At 44.3% G+C, this 23271-nt stretch overlaps 1 protein-coding gene across 7 annotated transcripts in view; it reads left to right on the forward strand.

Moving 5' to 3' along the window:
• PTPN21 (protein tyrosine phosphatase non-receptor type 21) overlaps nt 1-23271 on the forward strand; it is a 49358-nt gene that overhangs the window by 6951 nt on the left and 19136 nt on the right. For all 7 annotated transcript variants that reach the window (XM_081172445.1, XM_081172447.1, XM_081172446.1 and 4 more), the window contains exons 3-10: nt 11967-12136; nt 13460-13557; nt 17177-17244; nt 19867-19937; nt 20661-20748; nt 21920-22008; nt 22310-22397; nt 22851-22930. In XM_081172445.1, the coding sequence (XP_081028571.1) occupies nt 11967-12136; nt 13460-13557; nt 17177-17244; nt 19867-19937; nt 20661-20748; nt 21920-22008; nt 22310-22397; nt 22851-22930 (752 nt within the window). The remainder of the gene's footprint in view (nt 1-11966; nt 12137-13459; nt 13558-17176; nt 17245-19866; nt 19938-20660; nt 20749-21919; nt 22009-22309; nt 22398-22850; nt 22931-23271) is intronic.

Genomic DNA, 23271 nt, shown 5'->3' on the forward strand with positions numbered 1-23271 from the left:
GTGCTGCTAATTTTTTTTTATCTGAAACGTTGAGGCAGTTATGTCCACTTTAAATATTACATAATTTTGGAAGACTGTTTACCACATTCCAGGTGTGGGTTGCTTCTGAGGCAACCACCTCAGGCCTGTATTTTCAGCCATAAAGCCACCAGAGGTCTTGCCTGTAATTTTTTTATTCCATTTTTATCCCAGCCTTTCTCCAAGGATCCTGGGAAGGTATATATTTTATAACCTCTTTGAGTCCATGGCTCACTTAATCAACTTCATTCTTTCTGCAGAATCCCTGTGGGGCTCAGGAGCCCCTGCCTGCAGAGCTGGCAGCCTCTCGCCCTTTTCTGAACACCCTCTCTTGTGGAGTGTTCCCTCAGCCTCCTTTCCTCTCCCCTCTCCTTGGGAGTCCTCCAGTCAGTTGCTGCTGCTGCCATCCCTTGTCTCTAAGCGTCACAACTTAATTTGAACCCAGGTCTTCTTGGGGGCCTACTCCAACAGTCTAATCCAGGGCTGGGGAATTTACGTCCCTCCAGATGTTGCTGGACTACAACTTCCTTTACGTCCCTCCAGATGTTGCTGGACTACAACTTCCTTCATCCCTGACAACTGGCCTTGCTTATTTGAGTTGATGGGAATTGGAGGCCAACAACATCTAGTTCCCCTGCCCTAACCACTATACCACACAGTGATTACAGCAACAAGTCTCTGACCTTGCCTCCTTTGTTCTTTGCTGTCTGTAAGGCATCCTTGAGTTATCTTTGTAGCAAGATGAGTCCACATGGGCCATGGTAGCTCCTCCGGTAATGTCCTCCTTTCTGGGACGGACAGTACTATTGCTGGGAGGGCCTCCACAGGAACTTCTACCGTGATGCAAAGAAGTATTTTGCATCGTCTCCCATGCTGAGAAGACAACCTAAGGAGAAATAAATGGGGGGTTAAAATTCACTGAATGGGGCACCGACACCAAGAGGCAGGGAACAAGAGTTGCCAAAGCAAGTTGACGTTGGAGCTAAGAGAAAAGAGCAAGGAAAGTGCAGGAGGGGAGAATGAGGGCAGTAGGGCAGGAGGATGGAGCAGGGAGCTTGAGGGAGCAAGCCAGGGCAGTAACAGGAAGCAACCGGGATTAGAGAGAGACTGAGCCAGAAGGCGGCAGATATCCCTGGGGCTTATCGCACAAGCATTTAGTCCGGTAGGCTGGCACAAAATTTAGAATCCATTCAACTTCCAGGGTGTTAAAAGGAAAATGCAATGGTCTAGTGCAGGGGATAGGCAACGTGGTGTCCTCCAGATGCTGTTGGACTACAGCTCCCATCAGCCTTAGCCAGTGTGGCCAGTGGTCAGGCATGATGGGAATTGTAATTCATCAACATCTGGAAGGCCACCATGCTAGCTGCCCCTGGTCTAGTCCTTATGGTTTTGGAGAATAGTTTAGTCATTACTTGCAGAAGGCTTAGGAGAGGATGAAACATGGAATAGTTTCTCTTAACAGTCTGTCCTTTTCTGCCTCTTTCTCTTCTACAACTGCTGTACCACTTTGTCATCTAACCAAAGTCACACCACTCCTCAGTTGTTCTTTCTCCATTAGTGAAATCTGCATATATTATGTAAAATAATATGTGCCTGTTCATCTGACGTAATTCAGCCCTGAAGGTTGTGTTTCTATGCAATAGATTTTTTTAAAAATGCCACATGTCACCTTGTATAGGTTGAAAGCTTTGCTTTTGGTCCAGTCTCCCCCCCTCCCCTTTTAAAAATTATTGTGCACTGTAAACATGATGGAAAAAGCTAGTTTCCTAAAGCAGGGTAGGCTAAGGCACATGTATTGTGCTATTTGCAGAATGTGAATTGCAGGAAATGTAAATACAATCTGGTTCTCTTTTGACACACCCTGGCTAAGAGGCCAAGTGGTAAATGCGCCTTCATTAAATTCCAGGAGTCAGTGTGGGCAGAGTACAGAGATGATTGAATGGAGCACAAGCAAATTTTGCTAACGTAGTGTGTTCAAGAGACTGAACACTCCCTGCAAAAATGCATCCAAAAGCATTTTATACTCAGTGTCAAACTATAGACAGGATGCCAAGTTCCATGTTTCTTTTTAATTCTCTTTTTTTATAGATAAAAAGTTGCCCTGGAAGATTGTGATCAGGAGTAGAGGAGGCAACGGGCTGCACAACCCCTTTCTCTTCTAACATTATTTGGGCCACTGCCACAAAGATTTTCTTCCCTCAAGAGTGAAGATACAGGCCCATTTTGCACATGGTGTCAAGCTATAATTTAGCATTATGTGCATAAGCAGCAGTGAGCCTCAGCCTGGTGTACATCCTGCTCTCTGGTCTGTCTTCTTTACTCCTTTGGTGAAGCTGTGAAAAGATTGGCTCTTCAGATAACTAACTTTGAACTGAGGGAGAACTCTAGTTTAAACACAGGCAAGCCCTGGGTCAAACCGTGGTTTATTATCCTGGCCTATCAAGCTACAGTTGAAACTAACAATGATTTCCTTCTTTTCTAACACAACAGGGAACTCTAGTTATTTTAGAAGTGGATACTTCCAATTTCTTTGTTGTTACAGCAGAAGAAGAGAGTATGTTCAGGGGAGTATGTGAGCTTGATTCTTCATGTTGCTCATGCACACAACAATAAGTTATGGTCTACATCCAAAACAGCCCCCATTTCCCCATATTTCTACCCCAAAGGCATATGAAGACAGCACAGGGACAATATTTAATGGAAGAGTGGCAGCAGGTTGTCAGGGAACTGACATCGGAGCTAGAGGCGGAGGGAAGGCTCTCAAATGATGCTGGAGAAGGGCCCAGCAGGGAGAGAGGCAGCTCCGCAGATGGGGAAGCAAATCAGCACAACACCAGGGATATAGAGGGGCTGATGGGGGAATCGGCGAGAGGGCTCCAGGACTCTTCACCGGACACCAGCGGGGAGAGCACGGGTCCTCCGCTACCCACACCCTTCCTGCGCAGAAGACTTCCGCGCAGAGAGAGTAGGAGGAGACTGGGTGTCAAACAACTTTTATGTTGGAAAAGATTTAAGAAACGCCCACTGACGGATTCTGCTAGCGACTGAGGCAGCCACGAAGTGAAGGGCTGCCCAGACTGAAAGGTTTAGCAAGGCAACAAAGCTTGGAGAGGCGGCAACTTACGCACGAGCAACCCATACACATTACACAGGTGAAAGGGTTAAGCAATACCTCATTTTCTGCTATTGCATTTCTGATCACAGCCTTGCAAGGCTATGTTCCCCATCCCCTCATTTTAGAAAAAAGACATTACATCGAGTAAAAAAGAGACACACAGTTCTGTGACATGCCTAGCATGGCCCTTTTGTGCCAAGCATCAGGCCACAAAACCAGGAGCCCTTGGGCTGCAGCTGAGGCCTAGCAAAGTGAGCCACTGAGGGTGATTTGTTCTCAGACTTGAGAGCTCTCTTGAGGAACAGAAGCTAAGAGCGATAGCCACCAACTTGCCACATGTGAAAATGGTGCACAGGATGGTGAGACTAAAAGTGAAGTCCAGCAGCTTAGCTGTATGACCTGGTGGACCATGGCAAGACCAACACGATCCAACCTTGAGCATCTTGGTCACCAGAAACAGGAAATGAAAAGTATGTGCAAGCAGATGGCCCCAGATGCAAATTTTCAGTCTCTTTAGATTCTGGTGTCTGGAAATTTGCAGATACTCTCACAAATCTTGCCTCCCTAGAGAAATGTCTCATTTGTCTGATGGGCTGGTGCTAATTAAAAGATAATCTTTTAGAACATGCATCTGCCACATAGCTAATTAGGTAATAAGTCAGTGTGAGTGTGATTGCTACATCAAACACTATTGCATCGTGGATTTATGGCATAGGCTATGATCCACACACTAATTAAAAAGACTTGGACGGAAGCCTGTTCCACTTGGAATAAAATTGGCTCCAACGTGAGTATTGTGACCAGACCTGTTTGTGAATTGCCCATTCGCCTTAAAAGGTGACAAAACTGATCTCCATTTCAAAGCTGTAGGATTGCTCACAAGGACCGTGTATCTGCTTCAGGCAAAGTCTGAATCCAGAACTAAAATGGGTTGCTTAGGAAAAATTCAGACTTTGTCTTAACTTTACCAAGCATCAATGTTATGATAGTAATAGTAATAATAATTTATTATTTATGCCCCACCCATCTGGGTGGGTTTCCCCAGCCACTCTGGGCAGCTCCCAACAGAATTTTAAAAATGCGATAAAACATCAAACATTAAAAACTTCCCTAAACAGGACTGCCTTCGATGATGTCTTCTAAAAGTCAGATAGTTGTTTATTTCCTTGACATCTGATGGGAGGGCATTCCATATGCAGTCATCACTTAATTGTGTAGGGCAAATAACTTAAATAAGCAAAGAAACATTTCCATGAAGAATACTACCACGTAAATCAACCAGTTCCTTCTGAAGGTGAATGGAAGAAATTGTCGTATGTTCTGTATTTCTACTGTAGGTTAGAAACTTATGCCGAATTGTGGGGGGAAACAATCTCACTTTGACCTCATCAAACCCTTAGCTTATAAGTTATTTCCCCTCAAAAAAGGCTGTTTACCATATCCTAGCATGTGACGTGTTTTATCAGCCGTGACCCCCGCTAATTGATTTATGGCCCTCAATTAGCTCTTCCCTGCCCGGCACGCTTCTTCTGCCGCATGCTCTGCTCCGAGCTCTCCGTCACGGCTAAGCAGAGTTTTGCACAGCGGTGTAAACTGTCACGTTGCTTGGCTTCCAGACAAACTCACACTGAGTCCAGGTTTGTCTATATGCAGCTTTTATTCCAACATTTCTCAGGTATTTCCAGGGCTAGTTGCAGCCATCACTGCCCTGCGTCTGTTCCCCACAGCTCACATAGTGGGACTGGCAAACTTTGCCCAGAAGCTCCTCCCAGCTTCTAAAAGTGACGTCAGAATGGTGAGGCATCATGGGAACAACTTAACCAGTTAAGTTCCAACTCCAACACCCCCTCTTGCATCCCATTCTGACCACACCTTTTTTTTTTTTTTTTTTTTGAGTTCAACACCTTCCCCTTTGCCTTGTGCCCCTTCCCGGCATCTTTCCCAGGCACCTGTTGAACCCCTTCAACACTCCCAGAATCACACTGTGCGACACTTTTCCACGCACCTGTGACCTGAAACCCCCCTGACCCACTTGGGCCAGCAGTTGTGTCTTCTCCGTCAGACGTTTCCCCCTCTGACTGGACAACCCTTCCGTGAGCTTTCTCCATTACCGGAGATGAAGCCTTACACCTGGACACTCCTTTCACAACCCTTGGAGATGCCCAAACCTGCCCTGAACCCTGACCCTGGACCTGGTCCTCATCACCGGGATCTGAACCCTGATTCTGGACCTTATCCCTTTCACTGGGTTCAGCCACAGCCTCCCTTCTCCCTTGAGAAGACTTTGCACCCGTCACCTGGTGACGTATTTCCTTTTCCTTGAAAAACTTCTCCAGAGCAGACCCAGTAAACTGACCCTCGGTCGCTCTTGAACCCTTGCACCCTGGTGGAGAACCTTCGTTCCACCCCCGCAACCCAATCCTGGATCAGTTGCGTCACCTCCCCCTGTGATTTGAGAGAGAAACACCAGCCAACCTGGCTGTGGTTACCTGTCAGCGACAGCACATACCTGGCCCCACCCAGACTCTCAGACCTCTTGGGTCCTGACAGATCTGTGAGAACCAGCCCAAAGGGCTCTTTGGTTACCCTCCCAAACCCGGGAAAACCAAGCACCTTTGCACCTTTGCATGCCCTGCACCCTTGGGACCTCCCACATTGTGTGATTTTGCACCCTTTTGCGCACCTGTGCAACTTTTGCACATGACTGGGAACCTTAGCACACTGCACCTGTGCTTTAGCACACTGCACCTGTGCTTTACCAGCATTCCCACAACCCTCCAGAGGTGACTCCAGAACAAAGACGTTGTTCCCCCTCTGCATGTTGACCCGTTGTCTCCCTCCTCTGAAAATGAAACAGGTGTCATGTTCAAAACGAGCATTGTATCCCTGCTTCTTTAGAGCTGATACATATAAAAGACAACACTTCAGTCCCGGCACAACGTAGAACTTTTGCTCCTCCTGTGAAGTAGAGAAAAACACGTTAGCCATACCACAGACTGATTTTTGTGTTCCGTCTGTGAACCTAACAGTCATCCCTGTCAAAACAGCCCTGCATTTCCGCAGCTTCCCAGCAGATGTCTCTGGAATCAAATTGCAAGTAGCAGCAGAGCCAATAACAACACTCTGCTCTGGCCTTGTCCCACGAGTCTCTTGCTGGCACCTGGTACGTTCACCAGCCTCAGTCTCACGCCTGGTTGTTTTTTCAGACCAGTTGCCATGGAAACCCGACTGGTTCCCATGAGAATTCAACAGTTTGACCTTGGCAACATCCTGTCTTGTCTCTCTGCTCCGGTGGGGGCAACTGCTGCGCAGACGTTGAACTCCAGTGGAAAAACACTGCCTGGGGCTCCTCCCAGCTGGCCTGGCCCCCTTCTCCTTCTTCCGGAAAAGCACCTCTTGCCAGATCCGCCCCCCCTGAACTGCCGCTTCATCCCAGCAGGTTCAGTGGAAAACTTTTCAAACTTGCCTTTGGAACTTTCCGCCCCCCCGACCTGCTCAGCAGCACTCCTTGTGGCTAAAGCATCAGGGACAGGGGCTCCAGCCATCTTTAGGCTTTTGAATTCCTTCCCCAGGGCTCTGGCCTCCTGCTGAAGCTTCACAGCAAACACAGCAGGACATTTCCAAGTGCCAATAGTCCCTTTGCCCCCCCTCTGGGGCCCACAGCCTTTCCCAGCTGTGCACCGGCTCTCACGTAGGTGATCAGCGCCATCTTGTCTTTCTGTTCTGTAGCAGCCATCTCCCGGCCCTTGCTTTCCGCCTCCAGCCTCACAAACACCCTGGAGCGCTGAACGGCCTCTGGCTTCCTGGCACCCAGAACAGTAGACTTTAGATCAGCAGGTAGGTTGCCCAACTTCTTAAAGTGAGCCTCCCACAGTCCTCCAAGACCTGGCAGCCTGCCATCCTCTTCCGTTCTCCCAAGGGGCCCCAAGCTGTACTCACAAGATCACCAGCTCATCCAGCACCCGTCCGGAGAAACTATTCTTTGCTGCTCTCAGCTCCTTGGCTCCACAGCAGCGCAGGCACTCTCTGCCTTTTTTCAGCCAGCCGCTTGCTTGTTTGCTTTCCACCTCTGCTCGACACCGCAGATCAAAGCCTCTGCTCGACACCGCAGAGTTTACGACTCCCGCGACAGTTTTACAAGCGGTAATGACCCATAACCTGTGACGTGTTTTATCAGCCGTGACCCCCGCTAATTGATTTATGGCCCTCAATTAGCTCTTCCCTGCCCGGCACGCTTCTTCTGCCGCATGCTCTGCTCCGAGCTCTCCGTCACGGCTAAGCAGAGTTTTGCACAGCGGTGTAAACTGTCACGTTGCTTGGCTTCCAGACAAACTCACACTGAGTCCAGGTTTGTCTATATGCAGCTTTTATTCCAACATTTCTCAGGTATTTCCAGGGCTAGTTGCAGCCATCACTGCCCTGCGTCTGTTCCCCACAGCTCACATAGTGGGACTGGCAAACTTTGCCCAGAAGCTCCTCCCAGCTTCTAAAAGTGACGTCAGAATGGTGAGGCATCATGGGAACAACTTAACCAGTTAAGTTCCAACTCCAACATAGCATTCCTCTAAAACTGGGCTGTAGTCACCTGTGCTTCTGCAGGCAGGTGAATTATTAACTCTTTAAAGTACAAACCCATATCTTCTTCCTCAAACAAATTTAGGAGAGCTACCCAAGCAGTAGGCATAGCGTGGTGATCTGTTATCGCACCAATTTCTTGAAAACTATCATTGGACTTTGGACAAATCCCACTTTGACGATGAGTAGTGGAAACCTGGCAGTCCCTCCAGCACCTTGGTGGGGATGAGGGAATCGCATAAGGCAACTTGCTTGGTGCTGAGCACCATTTATGCACTCATTTTAACCACAATTTCCCATCTCTCGCTGGGATACAGTGGAGGGGGTGTTTGTTCCACATATCTTGTTCAGCCTTGTAATGTAGGCTGAGCTCTTTTCCTTGTGTTATTCTGAGACCATCTGGACTCAGATTTTAAGAGAAGTTGGTAAAGTTTCAAAACCAGTCCCTTCGTGCATCCATCACTATATTTCACTATTTCCCCCCCTCCCCCAAATCCAAGAGTTGTCTGGTAGCAGTTTCTCACATAGCACTTTTGTTCAATAGATATTTGGAAATCTCTTCTGCCAGAATGGGGACCACGTTTTCAAAAAAGTTGCAAAGGTGACATAGGACTTTACTGAGAGATAATCACTAATCTGGCCTGCTGAATTTAGAGCTGCTTGTAGGTGCTACGAGGGGCTTCTTCCTTGACTGCCATTGCTAAGCCTCCCTCTGCATCTGAGACGGCTTGAGTCAATCAGTCCTGGGCATCTGGTGTTTTGGATTACTGTTACGAAGTAATCTGCTACAAGATTTTCAGCTGTCTGGGTAGTATAAAAGTGTCTTCACCGGATTCGGCAACAATTCATGTTCTCAGTTTCAAGGAAGAGAGATCTAATAATTTTGCGTTTTACTTCTCATCAAAGTGCCTTGGACTATGTGAACACTAAATTTCATGGTTTTGAGTCATATGCTCATAGTTTTGGTACCTATTGGTGTGCCTAGGTAATTTTGAAATCTGAATTTAGCATTTACTGGTGTATGCACTTTAGATGGTTATGTTGTGTTGGTCTCGTATCAATTTATTTGTCGCATCTATTACACATACCCTGGTGCATCCATATCACAAGCGCTGGAGGTTGTGGCATGGTATACAAGACAGTGTGAGCTTCCATAGCCTTGATACCCCATGATGCATGGACCATCCTAGATGGGGGGGGGGGTTGTTTCCAGTGTTCAGCAGAGCAGGCCCATTGAAATCAATGGATATGTCAAGGTCCAATAACATCAGTGGTTCTACTCTGAATGGAACTTACTTAAATGCCACCCTTGGTTAGGATATAAACACTTGCCTAAATCCCGTTGAAATTAAGTGAAGTTCATGTTTCCTTTGGTGTGTCCTGGCAGTTGGCTAGAGAGACCAGAGATAATTATTCTGCTATTATATCAGCTGGGGAAGTCCCATATACAATGTATTCGCTTGACGACTATTCAGAACTTTATAATGTTCTCTTTGAAGTACTGGCCCAAGTCAGTCTTGCCTAGTTAAAAAAAAATACTGTTGCCATTCCTGTGTTCTTTTGAGGGAAATCTTTCTTTGCCCCTGCAGCTCAGATTTCCTTAATTCAGTGTTCTGTTCCCCACATATATTTTGTATTAGTTGCAGGGTTGAGTGCTACCTTCCCTCCCCACCTTTTCAGATGTTCCATGTGCATTCAATAATATTGCTATTTCTTGTACATCTAACAAAGAGGGCAATTAGCTGGAACATAACTGTGTAGAAAATCCACGGTCCTTTCTGTCTAGGGTTGATTTACTGCCCGGAGGTTGAATGATGAGTAAGTTGCTAAAATAAATAAACCTTGCAACAGTGTTAATCTCAGAAGCTTAACATATTTCAAGAGTTATGTCATGTCGTTTCTGCAGGGCTAGGTAATCTCTTGTGCTATGGATAGCTTTAGCTGTGATTACAAAGTGATTCGCTTTTAGCCCATTCAGCATCAGTGCTCCAGGATGCCTGAATGCCACCAAGAGCTTGCGAAACTGAAATATACCTTTGCAGCCGTGTGTGTGAGCTGGAAACAGCACATTTTATCCCAATTCTATGGGGAATTGCTTCTCCCATCTCAGGAGCTCTAGAACTGAAACACTAGAACTTTCTGGTTGTCTGAATTTGGTCTTTTTTCTGTAAAGCCAAAGGGGTAAACAACATTCTGTTGTATGTACTTTAGATTGTGTCCATTTTATAGTGGCAGCCTCAATTGTTATGTTTTGTGCAAGTTAGAAAGGGGAGGGCAAGTTTGTTATCAATCCAGTATTGGCACAACAGTGGCATACGCTGTTGTTGTTTGTTGTTAGCATTAGCATAGCAAACCATAGCATATGAATGGCACATCTCTAGAAAAGGAACCACAATAACATTCACATTCATCCCTTCTTTTGCTTACCTCTCCCTCCCTTCCCAGGCACACATGTCTACATTTAGATTGCAATCTCTGGCAGGCAGGGAACTGCCATTTCAGCTAGAAAACCTGAACCAATAAAAATTGGGCTTATTTTCTTATAAAGTAAAACATTGGTTCTTACATTTTGTGTTCACATTAATGGATGCAATCTAATAGGACAGTAAGCAGCTCTGACATTTTCATGGGATTTCCAACAGTTGCAAACTAAGGCACTATTCCCAGTGACTCAGAAGCACTGCTATTTTTTCTGGCTCATGTGACAGGAGCCCATGCTGCATCTCACCATTCACTATTTGGTGTTTTTTTTTTTTGGGGGGGTACATTTTGCATGTGATTACATATATGAAACAGCTGGTCTTTGGTGCAAGGATGGTGATAATTCAGCATCAGTTGCTCAAACACCAAAATGTCTCAGTGACCAGCTTAAATCATGGCACAGAGCCCAAAGATTAGCAGTGGTAGCCCACATTTGTTGCTATAACCGGCAAGCCTGCTAAATGCATTAGCGCCTGGGCAGATAGAGATCACCTGCAGTGATGGCAGCTTTGTGTAAGAAGCATTATCATAACTTCAAGCAAGATCGAGTTCCAGTGACTCCCAAACTGTATGCCAAGGCACACTAGTATGCCTTGAGAGAATTGCTGGGGTGCTACAAGCAATTAATGCATTAATTAAAAGAATCCCATGAAACTAAAGTCCCTATCAACAGGAGAGGGAACTCAAGACGCAAGGGAGAAATGTGCTAAGAGGAAGGCATGCTTGGCAAATCCACACCGGGATCAAATCCTGCCAGGAAACCAATGTCCCCACTGTGGAAGGACGTGTGGATCCAGAATTGGCCTCCACAGCCGCTTACGGACTCATTGTTAAAACTGTGTTTATGGAAGACAATCTTACTTGGCTACGAGTGATCGCCAAAGAAGAAGAAGATACAGATCCACCGTTCTGGCCTGGCCTCCTTCCAATCAGCTGTCATTGGGGACTGGCCACCTTGCTACATCATTGCGCTGATATAATTTGATCATTCTCGGATGCAGCAGGGCTGCCATGCATCTTTGCACTGCTCAGTGAGAATGCTCAGATCAGTGACTCTTGCAGAAATGGAGCAGGTGGGAACACTGGAAGCTGCCTCATATGCCAAATAAGACCACTAGTCCTTCTGCCTCAGTACTGTATTATTATTATTATTAGTAGTAGTAGTAGTAGTAGTATACTGCCCTATACCCGCAGGTCTTAGGGTGGTTCACAGGATAAAATCACAATACAAAATCACAAAATACATAATCAAAACAAAAACAACTATCCCCCCCCCAATTTTTAAAGTTTCAAATGTGGGTCATCTTATAAATGAAATGTTTAAAATATTTCTTAATTTTGGGCTCAAAAAATAGGGGTCGACTTATACATGGGGGTGTCTTATACACTGAAAAATACGGTATATTGACTGTCAGCAACTCTTCAGGATTCCTATATACAACATGTGCTTTGCTGCTGGTTCCCAGAGGGGAGGTGATTTTTTTGGCCTTGTTTTTGTCTGGTGTTGGAATGAAATGTGCCATTAATTTTGTTATCCTTAATAATAATAATCCTAATAATGCGCTCCTCAAACAGCAGAAGCTTGGGAAGCACCGCTGTAGAAACTGATTTTATTTTAATTGTATTGCTTCGCTGCTTTGTTGCTTTCCCCCCGGGCTCCTTTGCGAGGAAGGGTGGGATGGAATCTTTTAATAAATAATAATAATAAATTAACTGCAAAGTGTTACAGGTTTCACTTTGGAATAACTGAGCTCTTCCTTTTGCCCTTTTCTCCTAGATCACTTATTTCAGCCTCTGGTATTTCAACAAGCAGAACCAGCGCCGGTGGATAGACTTAGACAAGCCTCTGAAAAAGCAACTGGACAAATATGCCTTGGAGCCGACTGTATTCTTCGGGGTGGTGTTTTATGTGCCTTCTGTCTCCCAGCTTCAACAGGAGATTACCAGGTGAGTGGTGCAAGCATGCCTGCCATGTTCTGCAATGAGGATGGAGCATCTTTTAGCTATCTTTACCTGGCACTTTTCAGCCTGTAGTTTTCTGTGTATATCTTCTTTTCAGAACAGTGAGCATGACGTAGGTTGTTGAGGTTACGGTCTGCCCATGTTCACTATAAGCCTTTTATTTTAACTAACCAAAAAGGTGTAGCAGGCAGGTAAATTATACAGTGGTGCCCCGCAAGACGAATGCCTCGCAAGACGGAAAACCCGCTAGACGAAAGGGTTTTCCGTTTCTGAGCTGCTTTGCAAGACGAATTTCCCTATGGGCTTGCTTCGCAAGACGAAAACGTCTTGCGAGTGTTCCGATTCCCCCCCTTCCCCCCTTTTTCTAAGCCGCTAAGCCGCTAATAGCCTTTTAGCCGCTAAGCCGCTAAGCCTTTAATAGCCGCTAAGCTGCTAAGGCGCTAATAGGGTTGCTTCGCAAGACGAAAAAACCGCTAGACGAAGAGACTCGCAGAACGGATTATTTTCGTCTTGCGAGGCACCACTGTATTAGCGCACGGTGTTACACTCTAGGTGTAGGTTCCCATCAGAAACCGCACCATGAAATGCATGGGGCACCAGCTTCTAAAAACTTTTCTTCTAAACAGAAAACTTGGTTTGTCAGTAATACTACTTAGGTCGAACCAGGATATTGGATTTAGGATTAAGGACAAGGTAAAATATGCACTCTTGCCCCACCTTTAGAAATTTTTATTATTTGAGTTCTTAACTATGACACAAGTGTAGATACATTTTATCTTGTCCCATAAGTGAGCCTCTCCTGCAAATAAAGTATTCTCCTTTTGATCGAGGGTGCTGGTGGTGGGGGAGTCACATTTTATGCGTGATACAGGGTAGTCCCTCTATTCTTCTCCTTAGCATGGATGCTAAGGAATAGATCTCCCCCCCCCCCCGCAAAAAAGTCAGGATGCTCCCAAGTTCCAGACCACCTCCAACCGTAGCTAGAAATGCGACTAGGTCGTGTGCTTCGCAGCACACGGTTAGAATCCCCAGTCTGACCCCTGTGCCCAGACTCCATGTTACGCACCCAAACCCAAAATGCTGTCTGCAGAGGGTGATCATAGTGTCACCCTGCTGCCCAGACAAGCAGGAAAGAATATAATTGCGCAAGCATAAAACAGGGTTGGGTCACCTCCAGGTGTTGCTGAATTATAACTATAGTCATCCCTGACCTTCGCCATGCTAGCTAAGGATGATGGGAATCCATCAACCTCTATATTCACAGGCTTCGGAAAATTGCCCTGAATGCATGTTCTCTTTCCATAATAGATACCAGTATTATCTACAATTGAAGAAAGACATATTGGAAGGAAGCATCCCATGCACGTTTGAGCAAGCAGTGCACCTGGCTGGGTTAGCTGTTCAAGGTAACTAACCTGTTTAGCTGATTTTAGGAGGTGAAAATTTATACAGCTGCTTGAACTTCATGTTCCTGGGAGAAGTGGGTGCATGGCCCACAGTCCACCAAGGCTCTGTCCCCTAAAAGGCGTTTCAGCCCTTTTCTGTGGAGCAATCTGGGTTGAGGGATCTTAGGCATACAGCAGCTGTTTCACCAGCCCATGGCCATCATTGCGTAGCTGTTAGCTTTTCAGCTGGGGAATACTCTTTGGCATGCTAGAGATAGCAACAAACTTCAGGTCCCTTCCCGCTCACAACCCTGCGAGGTAGGCAAGGCTGAGAAATGGATCTCCCTTCCATTTGAAGTCAGTTGAACTTCTGGCACCTCCTGAATACTTTTATTTTAAACTGGGTTTTGATTTTATCGTTTTGTTTTTGTACTGAGTTACTCGCACACCACTTACAGACAATTAAGTGGTCTATAAACAGATGATGTAATAAATGAATGAATGAATGATGTCTTGCCTAAAGCTTTGTTAGTTTGATTGAGCCTGGGATTCAAGCGCCGACGCTCATCACTCTGCCTAGTCTGCTGCACTGCACAGATCTGGTGTGGTACCCATAACTAGTTTCCTGACCCCAATACATACTTTTTAAAAGTGCTGTTGTAAACTTACATGTAACACAATAGTAGCTTTATTTTTTATGCTGTAACTAAGATAAGTAGGTAATAACTGTTCCTTATTTAGTTTCCCCTGCTGACACCATCAGAAGATTGAATTTTTATTTTATTTTTTTAATGAATCACTAATGTGTTGAGGTTCTGTGACACCCTACTTAAAGACAAGCCGTTATAAAACAAACTGCTGTGTTGCTGCCATTCCACCTATTAAGATAAGGAGGGGTTCGTCTTTCAGTACTGATTTGCTGATTCAGGGAGTTTTAAGTTCTTTTTTTTTAAAAAAAGAAAAATGCACAGGTAGAGAAGAACCCACACAGAAACGACTACTTATTTTAGGCTGATGCAGTAGCAAAGATCAAAATACATTGAAGATAGGAATACATTGGCCTTCCAGTACTGATTTCCTTTTTCTTTTTAAAATCTTTATTTTAAAAATGGTTTGTGGGGGAAATCAATAATATCAAATAACACAATATATAAATAATCAAGATCCATAAATAAGGTTCCATGCACTCAATTGCTCAAACAAATTGCACATGCATTGATGCACCCTTGGCTCAGTCTACATCTGCACACGTTCTTCCTCACTTTCAATAATTGCTGTAGTCCAACACCCACCAGTGCATAGCTAGACAGGCCGCACTGTAACCCTGCTAGCTTTACATGATTAACCTAAAACCAAATTCACTCTTGGGAATCCATGAGTGGCGCATTCAAACAAATCATTTTCTTGTGCTTTTAAACTCGCGTCTCGAAAATAGCAGTGAAATTGCAGCAGAATCTGAGCAGAAACTATGCAGTGCAAATTTGCGCTGTCTCTCCCCACTCCCACCCCCGCCATCTTATTGGATTTTTCCTTTCCCCACTTCTGTCTTAATGTTTTCCACTCTCACTTTTATCACTCATCCTCGGTTCCATTGCCCATCCTAGGTTACTGCAGAATGTTAGGTCCCAGGAAGGACAAGAAGTCACATTCTTTCTGTGTTCCCATGTACTCTAACTGTCCTTATTTGCCAGGAGCCTTCCCTTTCCTTGGTTACCTGTCCCAAGTAAATTACAGTTGTTATTATTATGTTCCCATTTTACCCTTTTAGGGATGCCCTTTGAAATGGCGGTGGCATGTATGCTGCTGGAGTTGTCCTGGTATGCCCCACGGAGGACCTTAAGGTCCACAAATGACAACATTTTGGAGGTCCCAGGTCGCAAGGTGGTTAGATTGGTCACAACTAGGGCCAGGGCCTTTTCAGTACTGGCCCCGACTTGGTGGAACGCTCTGTCACAAGAGACTAGGGCCCTGTGGGACTTGACACCTTTCTGCAGGGCCTGCAAGACAGAGCTGTTCCACCTGGCCTTTGGTTTGGACTCAGTCTGACCCTTATGTTTCCCTCCCCTTATGGTTTTGATCTATGGGCTACTTTTAAAACGATACCCTTAGTGAGCCCCACCCAGATGGGCCCACTTCTTTGTAACCACTACCCCTTCCCCTCTGTTTTCCCTTCTCTTGCCCTCTTCTGCTTACAGCTGCCAAAATAAAGAGGGTGAAATAAGCAAGGGCTTCTCCTTCCTCGCTATCACTGTTGGCTTACTCATTTAGTTAGTTAATTGAATTCAAGGATGGCTTCCCAGGACAAAACACCCCAAATTGATTGGAACAAAAATTAAAATGTTGGAATAGATTGCATAAACATATTAAGAACGTAGAGTAAAAAAAAAAAAAACAAAAAAAACCACCAACCAAAAATTGGCTCAAATGCCTAGGAAAACAAAAGCTTATTTTCCTGGTGCCAAAATGAAAGTTGGTGCCAAGCGGGCCTCTCTGGGGAGACCATTCCATAGATAAGGAGCTACTACAGAAAAGACCCATTCTCTTAAAGAGATCAGATGAGCAGGCAATGGCAGCAAGGAGCAGCAGAAGGACCAGCAGGGGGATATTGTAGATAGTTTTCACTCAGGTCCACATATGCAAATAAGGGATTGAAAGTGACGTTCAGTGATTGGATAGTTACAGAAAATGGTTACTGTTGCGTTCTAGTGGAGCTCTAAATAAGTAGGCTGGCTGAACCCTTCAGTGCTGTTCTGTTCTGGCCTGTGAATAAACAAGAGCTGTTTGAAGAATCGCTGTGTCGTCTGATATGTTCACCCACAACTTAACACAAGGCATCAGTAGTAGGTCCCTCTGCTGAAGGGTGGGGCTTTGCCTGACAATACACAACAGGACATTTTACAACCTGCAGAGGCACATTTTGAGCTGCGGCAGCATAATATCGGACATTTGTGTATTTAAAAATATATCGCCAGCCCAAAGAACAAACGCACCATCTTGGCTTTTAAAACCAGTGGAGGACGGCCCTAAATGAAGCCAGCATAGCACAAGAGAGATAGTTGCAGCCTTCAGCGATTCATGATTCTCACAGACAGCAGTTTTTAATTTGGGTAGAGAGGTGTTTCAAGTGTGGCCTTATTTTCATCTGCGAAATGCAGGAGGCAGTATCACTCTTGGTTTTAACTTAGCACTTTGGTGTAGCTGCTATATGCCAGAGAAGAAAACAACCACAAGAATGAGGTGAATGCCTGGCAGGGAAAATGAAGAGAGTGCTCTAAGCCTCTGGTCTATTTTCCTTTGCTGCCTCTGTTTACTTGCTATGAATGGTGATCTCGTGTGCTAGAAAAGACTTGCCAAGAACGTTATTTGCCAGTGAGATCAAACTTGAAATAGCTTGTTTATGCAACATTCTTTAATTTCTTTTCTTTAGCCTCATCTGGCTCTTTAATAATGACTGTTCAACAAATTATTACTTGTTTAATTGCTCTTGTACAATTTAGGCAGTCTTGGCTTTGCACAATTTTATTTTGAGATGAAAAACCAAAGGGCACCAACCACTATGCTGTATCTGTTATGAGACTTTTGTGAAATAGTGAACTTACCTATGCACTTAATTCCTGCCTGTTTTCTCTTAATTCCTCAGCTGATTTTGGAGATTATGACCAATATGAATCGCAGGAATTTCTACAGAGATTTGCCTTGTTTCCTGTGGTAAGAATAGCTCACTTCTTCCCCCCTTCTCTCTCCAATTCCAATTTTGGAAATTACTGGGGGGAAAACAAACTGATGTAGAAATATCAGAAGTGAACACATTATGCCTTGTGGTTGCTAATCTTTTTATTTTGTCTTTTAAACCCAACAGATGCGTGTTAGTCTTTACTTGTAATTCACTTTAGAGGATTGCCTGAGAAGCTTGTTAAATAAAAATAGTTTTTTTAAAAAATCATTCTTCAAAAGTAGTACCATTCATTACTAAATCTCTCCCCCCCCTTTCAGAAGGGTCATTTAGATACCCTTCCTGTTCTGAAAACTTGTTTAATGTTAATACAGTCAGTCATACCTCGGGTTACAGACGCTTCAGGTTGCGTTTTTTCAGGTTACAGACCGCTGAAACCCGGAAGTACTGGAACGGGTTACTTCCGGGTTTCGGTCGCACTTTGCGCATGTGCAGAAGCGCTAAATCGCAACCTGCACGTGCGCAGACACGGGTTACGAACGCTGCGGGTTGCAAACGTGCATTCCGCACAGATCACATTCGCAACCTGAGCGTCCACTGTGTCATAATAAAAAAACCTGGGAGAAATTAAAATATCGCTTCTTTCAAGGCAGTGGGCATAACTCCCTCTTGCAGTGAGGCACTGACCATGCCATTTAGTCATTCACCTTCTACCCAGTTTTATCAGCCATGTTGGTCAGGCAGGGATGAAGAAGGCATATTGTTGGTCTCACCGCTGCAAGCATCCCACATCAACGGGTTGAAGCCACTGACCCCTCAAGGTGTAAATCTTGGTTGTTCCCAGGACCTCCCAACAGATCTGAACCAACTGTGGTATCAAGTTCAGTACGGATCCAAGTGATTTGGCTCTCAAAATGATTCAGTGTGGTGTGGTGGTTAAGAGCAGTGGACTCGTAATCTGGTGAACCGGGTTCGCTTCCCCGCTCCTCCACATGCAGCTGCTGGGTGACCTTGGGTTAGTCACACTTCTCTGAAGTCTCTCAGCCCCACTCACCTCACAGAGTGTTTGTTGTGGGGGAGGAAGGGAAAGGAGAATGTTAGCCGCTTTGAGACTCCTTTGGGTAGTGATAAAGCGGGATATCAAATCCAAACTCTTCTTCTTCACAAATCTCTCCCTTCAGGCTACTGACTGGTTCAGTGTCAGTGATTTATCACTGTTCTGAGCCAGCTCATTTACCACTCTGTAAACAGCCCTGCTTGGAGATTCACTGAAGATGCAATAGAGCAGCAGTTCTCAACCTGTGGGTCCCCAGATGTTGTTGGACTACAACTCCCATCATCCCTAGCTAGCAAGGCCAGAGCTCAGGGATGATAGGAGTTGTAGTCTAGCAACATCTGGGGACCCACAGGTTGAGAACCACTGCAATAGAGACAGAGAGTGATGCTCTCCTCACCTGCCATGTGGTAGGTATGGCGGTGTATTTGCTCCTCTATTTGGTCAGATATGTGCCAAATTTAGTGCCACCTATGCTCCAGCTACTGACCAACCTTCTTCATAGCCTGGAACTCCTCAGGAAACTTAAGGAGCCTACTGGACTCTTCATGAGCAGAGAGATTCCACCCTCTCTGCCTAAAGGCAGTTGCTTAATTACCTCAACAGGAGAGCTCACTATCCAATTACCACCCCATTAAACCTTTTGCATTTGCACCCATGGATGTTTTCCATGCTTTCACCAGGTCGCCATTCCCTAGCACACCATATCTCACCAAGAGGCTGAGTTAGGGCACCTACCTTTTCAGTGATGGTTCCGACCTGGTGGAATGCTCTGTCCCGTGAGACTAAGGCCCTTCATGATTTAACCTCCTTCTGTCAGGCCTGGAAGACAGAGCTATTCCACCTGGCCTTTAATTTGAATTCAGCCTGATCTTTTATTTCCCTTCTCTTCCCTCCCCCCCCTTTTATGAAGATTACCCGCTCTGAGACCCCACAGCTAATTCTCCCCTGGCCTCCTCGCTGGCCCAAGTAGGACTAATTCAGCCAGCTAGTCCTGGTGATTATCTAATGCTTATTAGATGGATTTCCCCTAAATTGATTTCCGAACTTTGAATTTTATGATTATTCATGTTTTTATAGTGTATTTTATGCTGCCCTTACAATTAAATTTGTTGTTAGCCATCCTGAGCCCAGTTTTTGAACCGGGAAGGGGGGGTAATAAATAAAAAATAATTAATTATTATTGTTACTGGTTGTTCCTGGAATCAACCCATCAGTAACCAAATATTCCAAGGACTAAACACCCTCACCCAAGTGGCTCCCAATGGGGGGTAAACCCCTTTGGTGATGAACCCACGGCCCAAGGCAGTGTTTCTTGAGGAGGTACTGATGAAGGCAGGCACAGCTGCCTGCAATCAAGAACTGCTGAGTCAAGCCTGACTCGGCCCTCTAGGAAGCCAAGCTCTGCAAGCCTACCAGAAGTTGAGATAGCAGGCAATAGATGTTAAAGTGCACTACTTGTTCTCTTCCTGGGTAGATGGCCTGGGCTTCTCCCTCTGCTGCTGCCTGGGGTATGTGAATGTTAGCCAGCCCTTCATTAAGTTTGGAGGGTTGTGAATTTACATGGGAGGAAGTTCTCATGGTTTCTGTTCTGTTGCTTAAGGGTTGGTTGCAAGATGAAAAGATCCTGGAAGAGGCAACCCAGAAAGTGGCCTTACTCCATCAGAAGTACAGGTAACAGTTCTGAAATTGTGTTGCTGTTTCAGGTCTGAATGTTGCTAGATGAGCTTGTTCACATGTGGGCTAGCACAGACGTAGCCTTGGCTCTGTGCCTAACTAACACCAATTTAAGCTAAGCATGATTTCCAGTTTTTAGAAAGTTGCTTCAAAGAGGGTTAATAGAAACCCTGGTTTGCTTTAACCCATGTTGTTGTCAGCATGTTATTAGAAGGAGAGGCAGAAATGTGCTCAGATATTGGGCACATATTCCTTGAGTGTGGGTTTGTTGTTGCTAACCACATTTTTCAGAGATCCAGCATTATGTCTGCACTGGCCCCAAGCCAAAAGGCTGCAGCAAACCTTTTGAGTGCCAGAAACCTGATCATTGGAGATAGATGAAACAAGGGAAACTGTAAAAGGCTTAGAATTATTTTTTATATCCTAGATATAATTCTTAAATGCACTGATATTTCATGACAGGGCAGTAAAATACTTCTGTCAATAAATACCTAAAATAAATAATTCCACAGGTGCTTATGGAAGTTAAATAGTGGTCATTTTAACCCTCAGTGCAGTTGCTTTTTGCAATTTTTTTCTGCACCAAGTGCAGATGTTGCACCAAGTGTATTTCTGTTGGGGAACATACAAAAAAGTGGACTCTTGATATGCTAAAAGAAGCAGTCTAACCTGCCTCAAGAAGCTACTTAGCAAATTGAATTTCTTTTTTTGTTTCTGAAGGGGCCTCACTCCACCTGATGCAGAAATGTTATATATGCAAGAAGTTGAGAGGATGGAAGGATATGGTGAAGAGAGTTATCCTGCAAAGGTAAAGCTAAGTTTCTTCTGTGAATTTGTTGACTGTTTGTGCCATGACTTCACAAAGGCACGACTATAATAAAAAAACCTCTCTCTTTGCATTTTTAAAAAAGGTATATTAAGCTGACTCAGGCCTAAGTCACTTTGGCTTGTTACTTACAGTTCTGAGATATCAGAATATTTTTGCTGAAACGTCAACAGAATGCTCAGATGTCAAACTTGGATTGCTCAGGTCTCTGTTCAGCATGCAGAATTTCTGAACTTAAAACATTCCAGATTTTCAGTTTGGAAACAAATTAGGCAAACAGGAACATTGTTTGATTCTTTTATCATGTAATTTATATTGCATTTTATGTAGAAAGGCAGGGTTGTTAAAACACAATCAATTTTTTTTATTGTTTTCACATAAATCCACAAAAAGACAACTGTCCATATCCATCAACACAATAAGAAAAAAGTAATATACCAAATACTGTACCCAAATAACAAACCATATACCAAACACATAGTATACCAAATAATAAACACAAAGCCATAAATTTAAAAAGGTCTTCTTGCTTTAGACCAAACTTCCCGTCCACTCCTTACTTCAATTACTCATCACTAACTTGCTGCCGAAACATAGCAGATTATTAACAGAATTTAAATATTTTTTTATCTATCTTGGGTCTTGCATCAGACTTAAAACTGCTACTGAAATTACTCAAACACTGCAACAGAGTTTAAACTGCAACAGTTGTTTTTCAAATATATTTTGAAGACTACCCATTTTGAGATAAATACTTGTTTTGGGTTGTTCTTTATTCTTTCAGACATATTATCTAGTTCCGCATATTCAACCAACTTTTGAATCCATTCTAGCCTTGAAAGAACTTTATAACTCTTCCAGTTTGCTGCAATAAGAACTCTTGCTGCGAGCGTGGCATATAAAAAGATCTCTCTTACATTTTTGGGAATATCTGAGTCTGTAATTCCCAGAAAAAAGGCTTCTGTTGTTTTTTTTAATTAAAGGAGATATTGAGCATTTCAATTTTTAATACATCTAATGAGCTGACTTTGCATTGTTGGTGCAAATTTAGAGCACAAACATGGGAGCAGGGTGCTGTGGGCCGGGTATGACGAATGAAGCTATTTTCGCAAGGAAAAAGGTGCAAGTGTTATGCAACTTCTGTATCTTTCAGGACAGCCAAGGAAGTGACATATTCATCGGAGCTTGTCTTGATGGAATCTTTGTGAAACACAAAAATGGCCGGCCTCCCGTCATCTTTAGGTGAGCTCATTTCCTGCGGTGGTGATTCTTTTAAGAGTCTTTGCCCAGTCATGTGGTCAGTTCATACCTTGTGATTCCCTGTGTTGCAGATGCATGTGTGCATGCAAGCAAGCATCGAACCAACCAAATCATAAGACCCCCTGAAGCAGAAACTTTTCAAAGTAGCTAAGAATTTTTGCAACTATGTGGGAAATGGCATGGCGAATTCAGATCCCCTCTTATACACGTGCAGTTAAAGCAGAGTGCTTTGTGAGGTCTCTCTCTCTCTCTTACACTCTCTTCTTTCCTTACCCCTGTCTAGGTGGCATGACATTGCTAATATGTCCCACAACAAGTCCTTTTTTGCATTAGAATTGGCAAATAAAGAAGAGACTATCCAGTTCCAAACTGTAAGTGAGTGAGATTTTATTCATATGCATTTTAAATAAAATGTATGGCATGAGAAAGAAGGCATAAATCATCTGTTGGCTTTTAGATATCAGACCTTTGTAGACCCGAACTGTGGTCTTTTAAATGTGTTTGTGGGAGGGGGGAGGGCTTACTGGTGTTTTCCCGTTGTTGTTGTTTGTTTTATGTATTTTGAGTTTTCTTTTTGTATTTTTATGTTGGAAATAGCCCAGTGATCTTCAGATGAAGGGCTGTATATAAATTTAATTAACAACAACAACAATGGCTGAGTGGGATTCTCTTCCTTTCCACTCTCCTTGAGTTTATGCAGCAAGAGGATAGGCCAAAGCTGGCCCTTACTTTGGTCTTGAGAATCCTCTTAGTAGGGAAGTGATTTGAAAGAGATTCATCCAGCCACTCATTTTGTCTTACATACAATCTCTTTTGTTTAACAGGAAGACATGGAAACGGCAAAATATGTGTGGAGGATGTGTGTGGCCAGGCACAAATTTTATAGACTAAATAAATGTAGCCTGTAAGTATAACAATCCTTTAGTGAATCTCTCTCCTCATTAATTTATATTCTGTACTTTACTACTTGAACACCTTAACCAAATAGCTTTGTTTCTGAGTGCAGACTCCTGAGACTGAACATATTTTTCAGCGTTCAAACAGGAGCCTTATCTGAGGCCACAGAAGTCTTATCCTTGGTGCTGAATCTAAGAATAATGTATTGCAGTGGTTTTCAACCAGTGTGCCGTGGCACCCTGGGGTGCCTTGAATGATGACCAGGGGTGCCACAGGCAACACTGGCCTCTGTCTCTCTTTCCTTCCCTCCTTCTTCTCATGCCCTCTTGCATCTCTGCCTCCCAAAGG

This window comes from Podarcis bocagei (genome assembly GCF_964188305.1).
Source record: "Podarcis bocagei genome assembly, chromosome: 1".
NCBI lineage: Eukaryota > Metazoa > Chordata > Lepidosauria > Squamata > Lacertidae > Podarcis > Podarcis bocagei.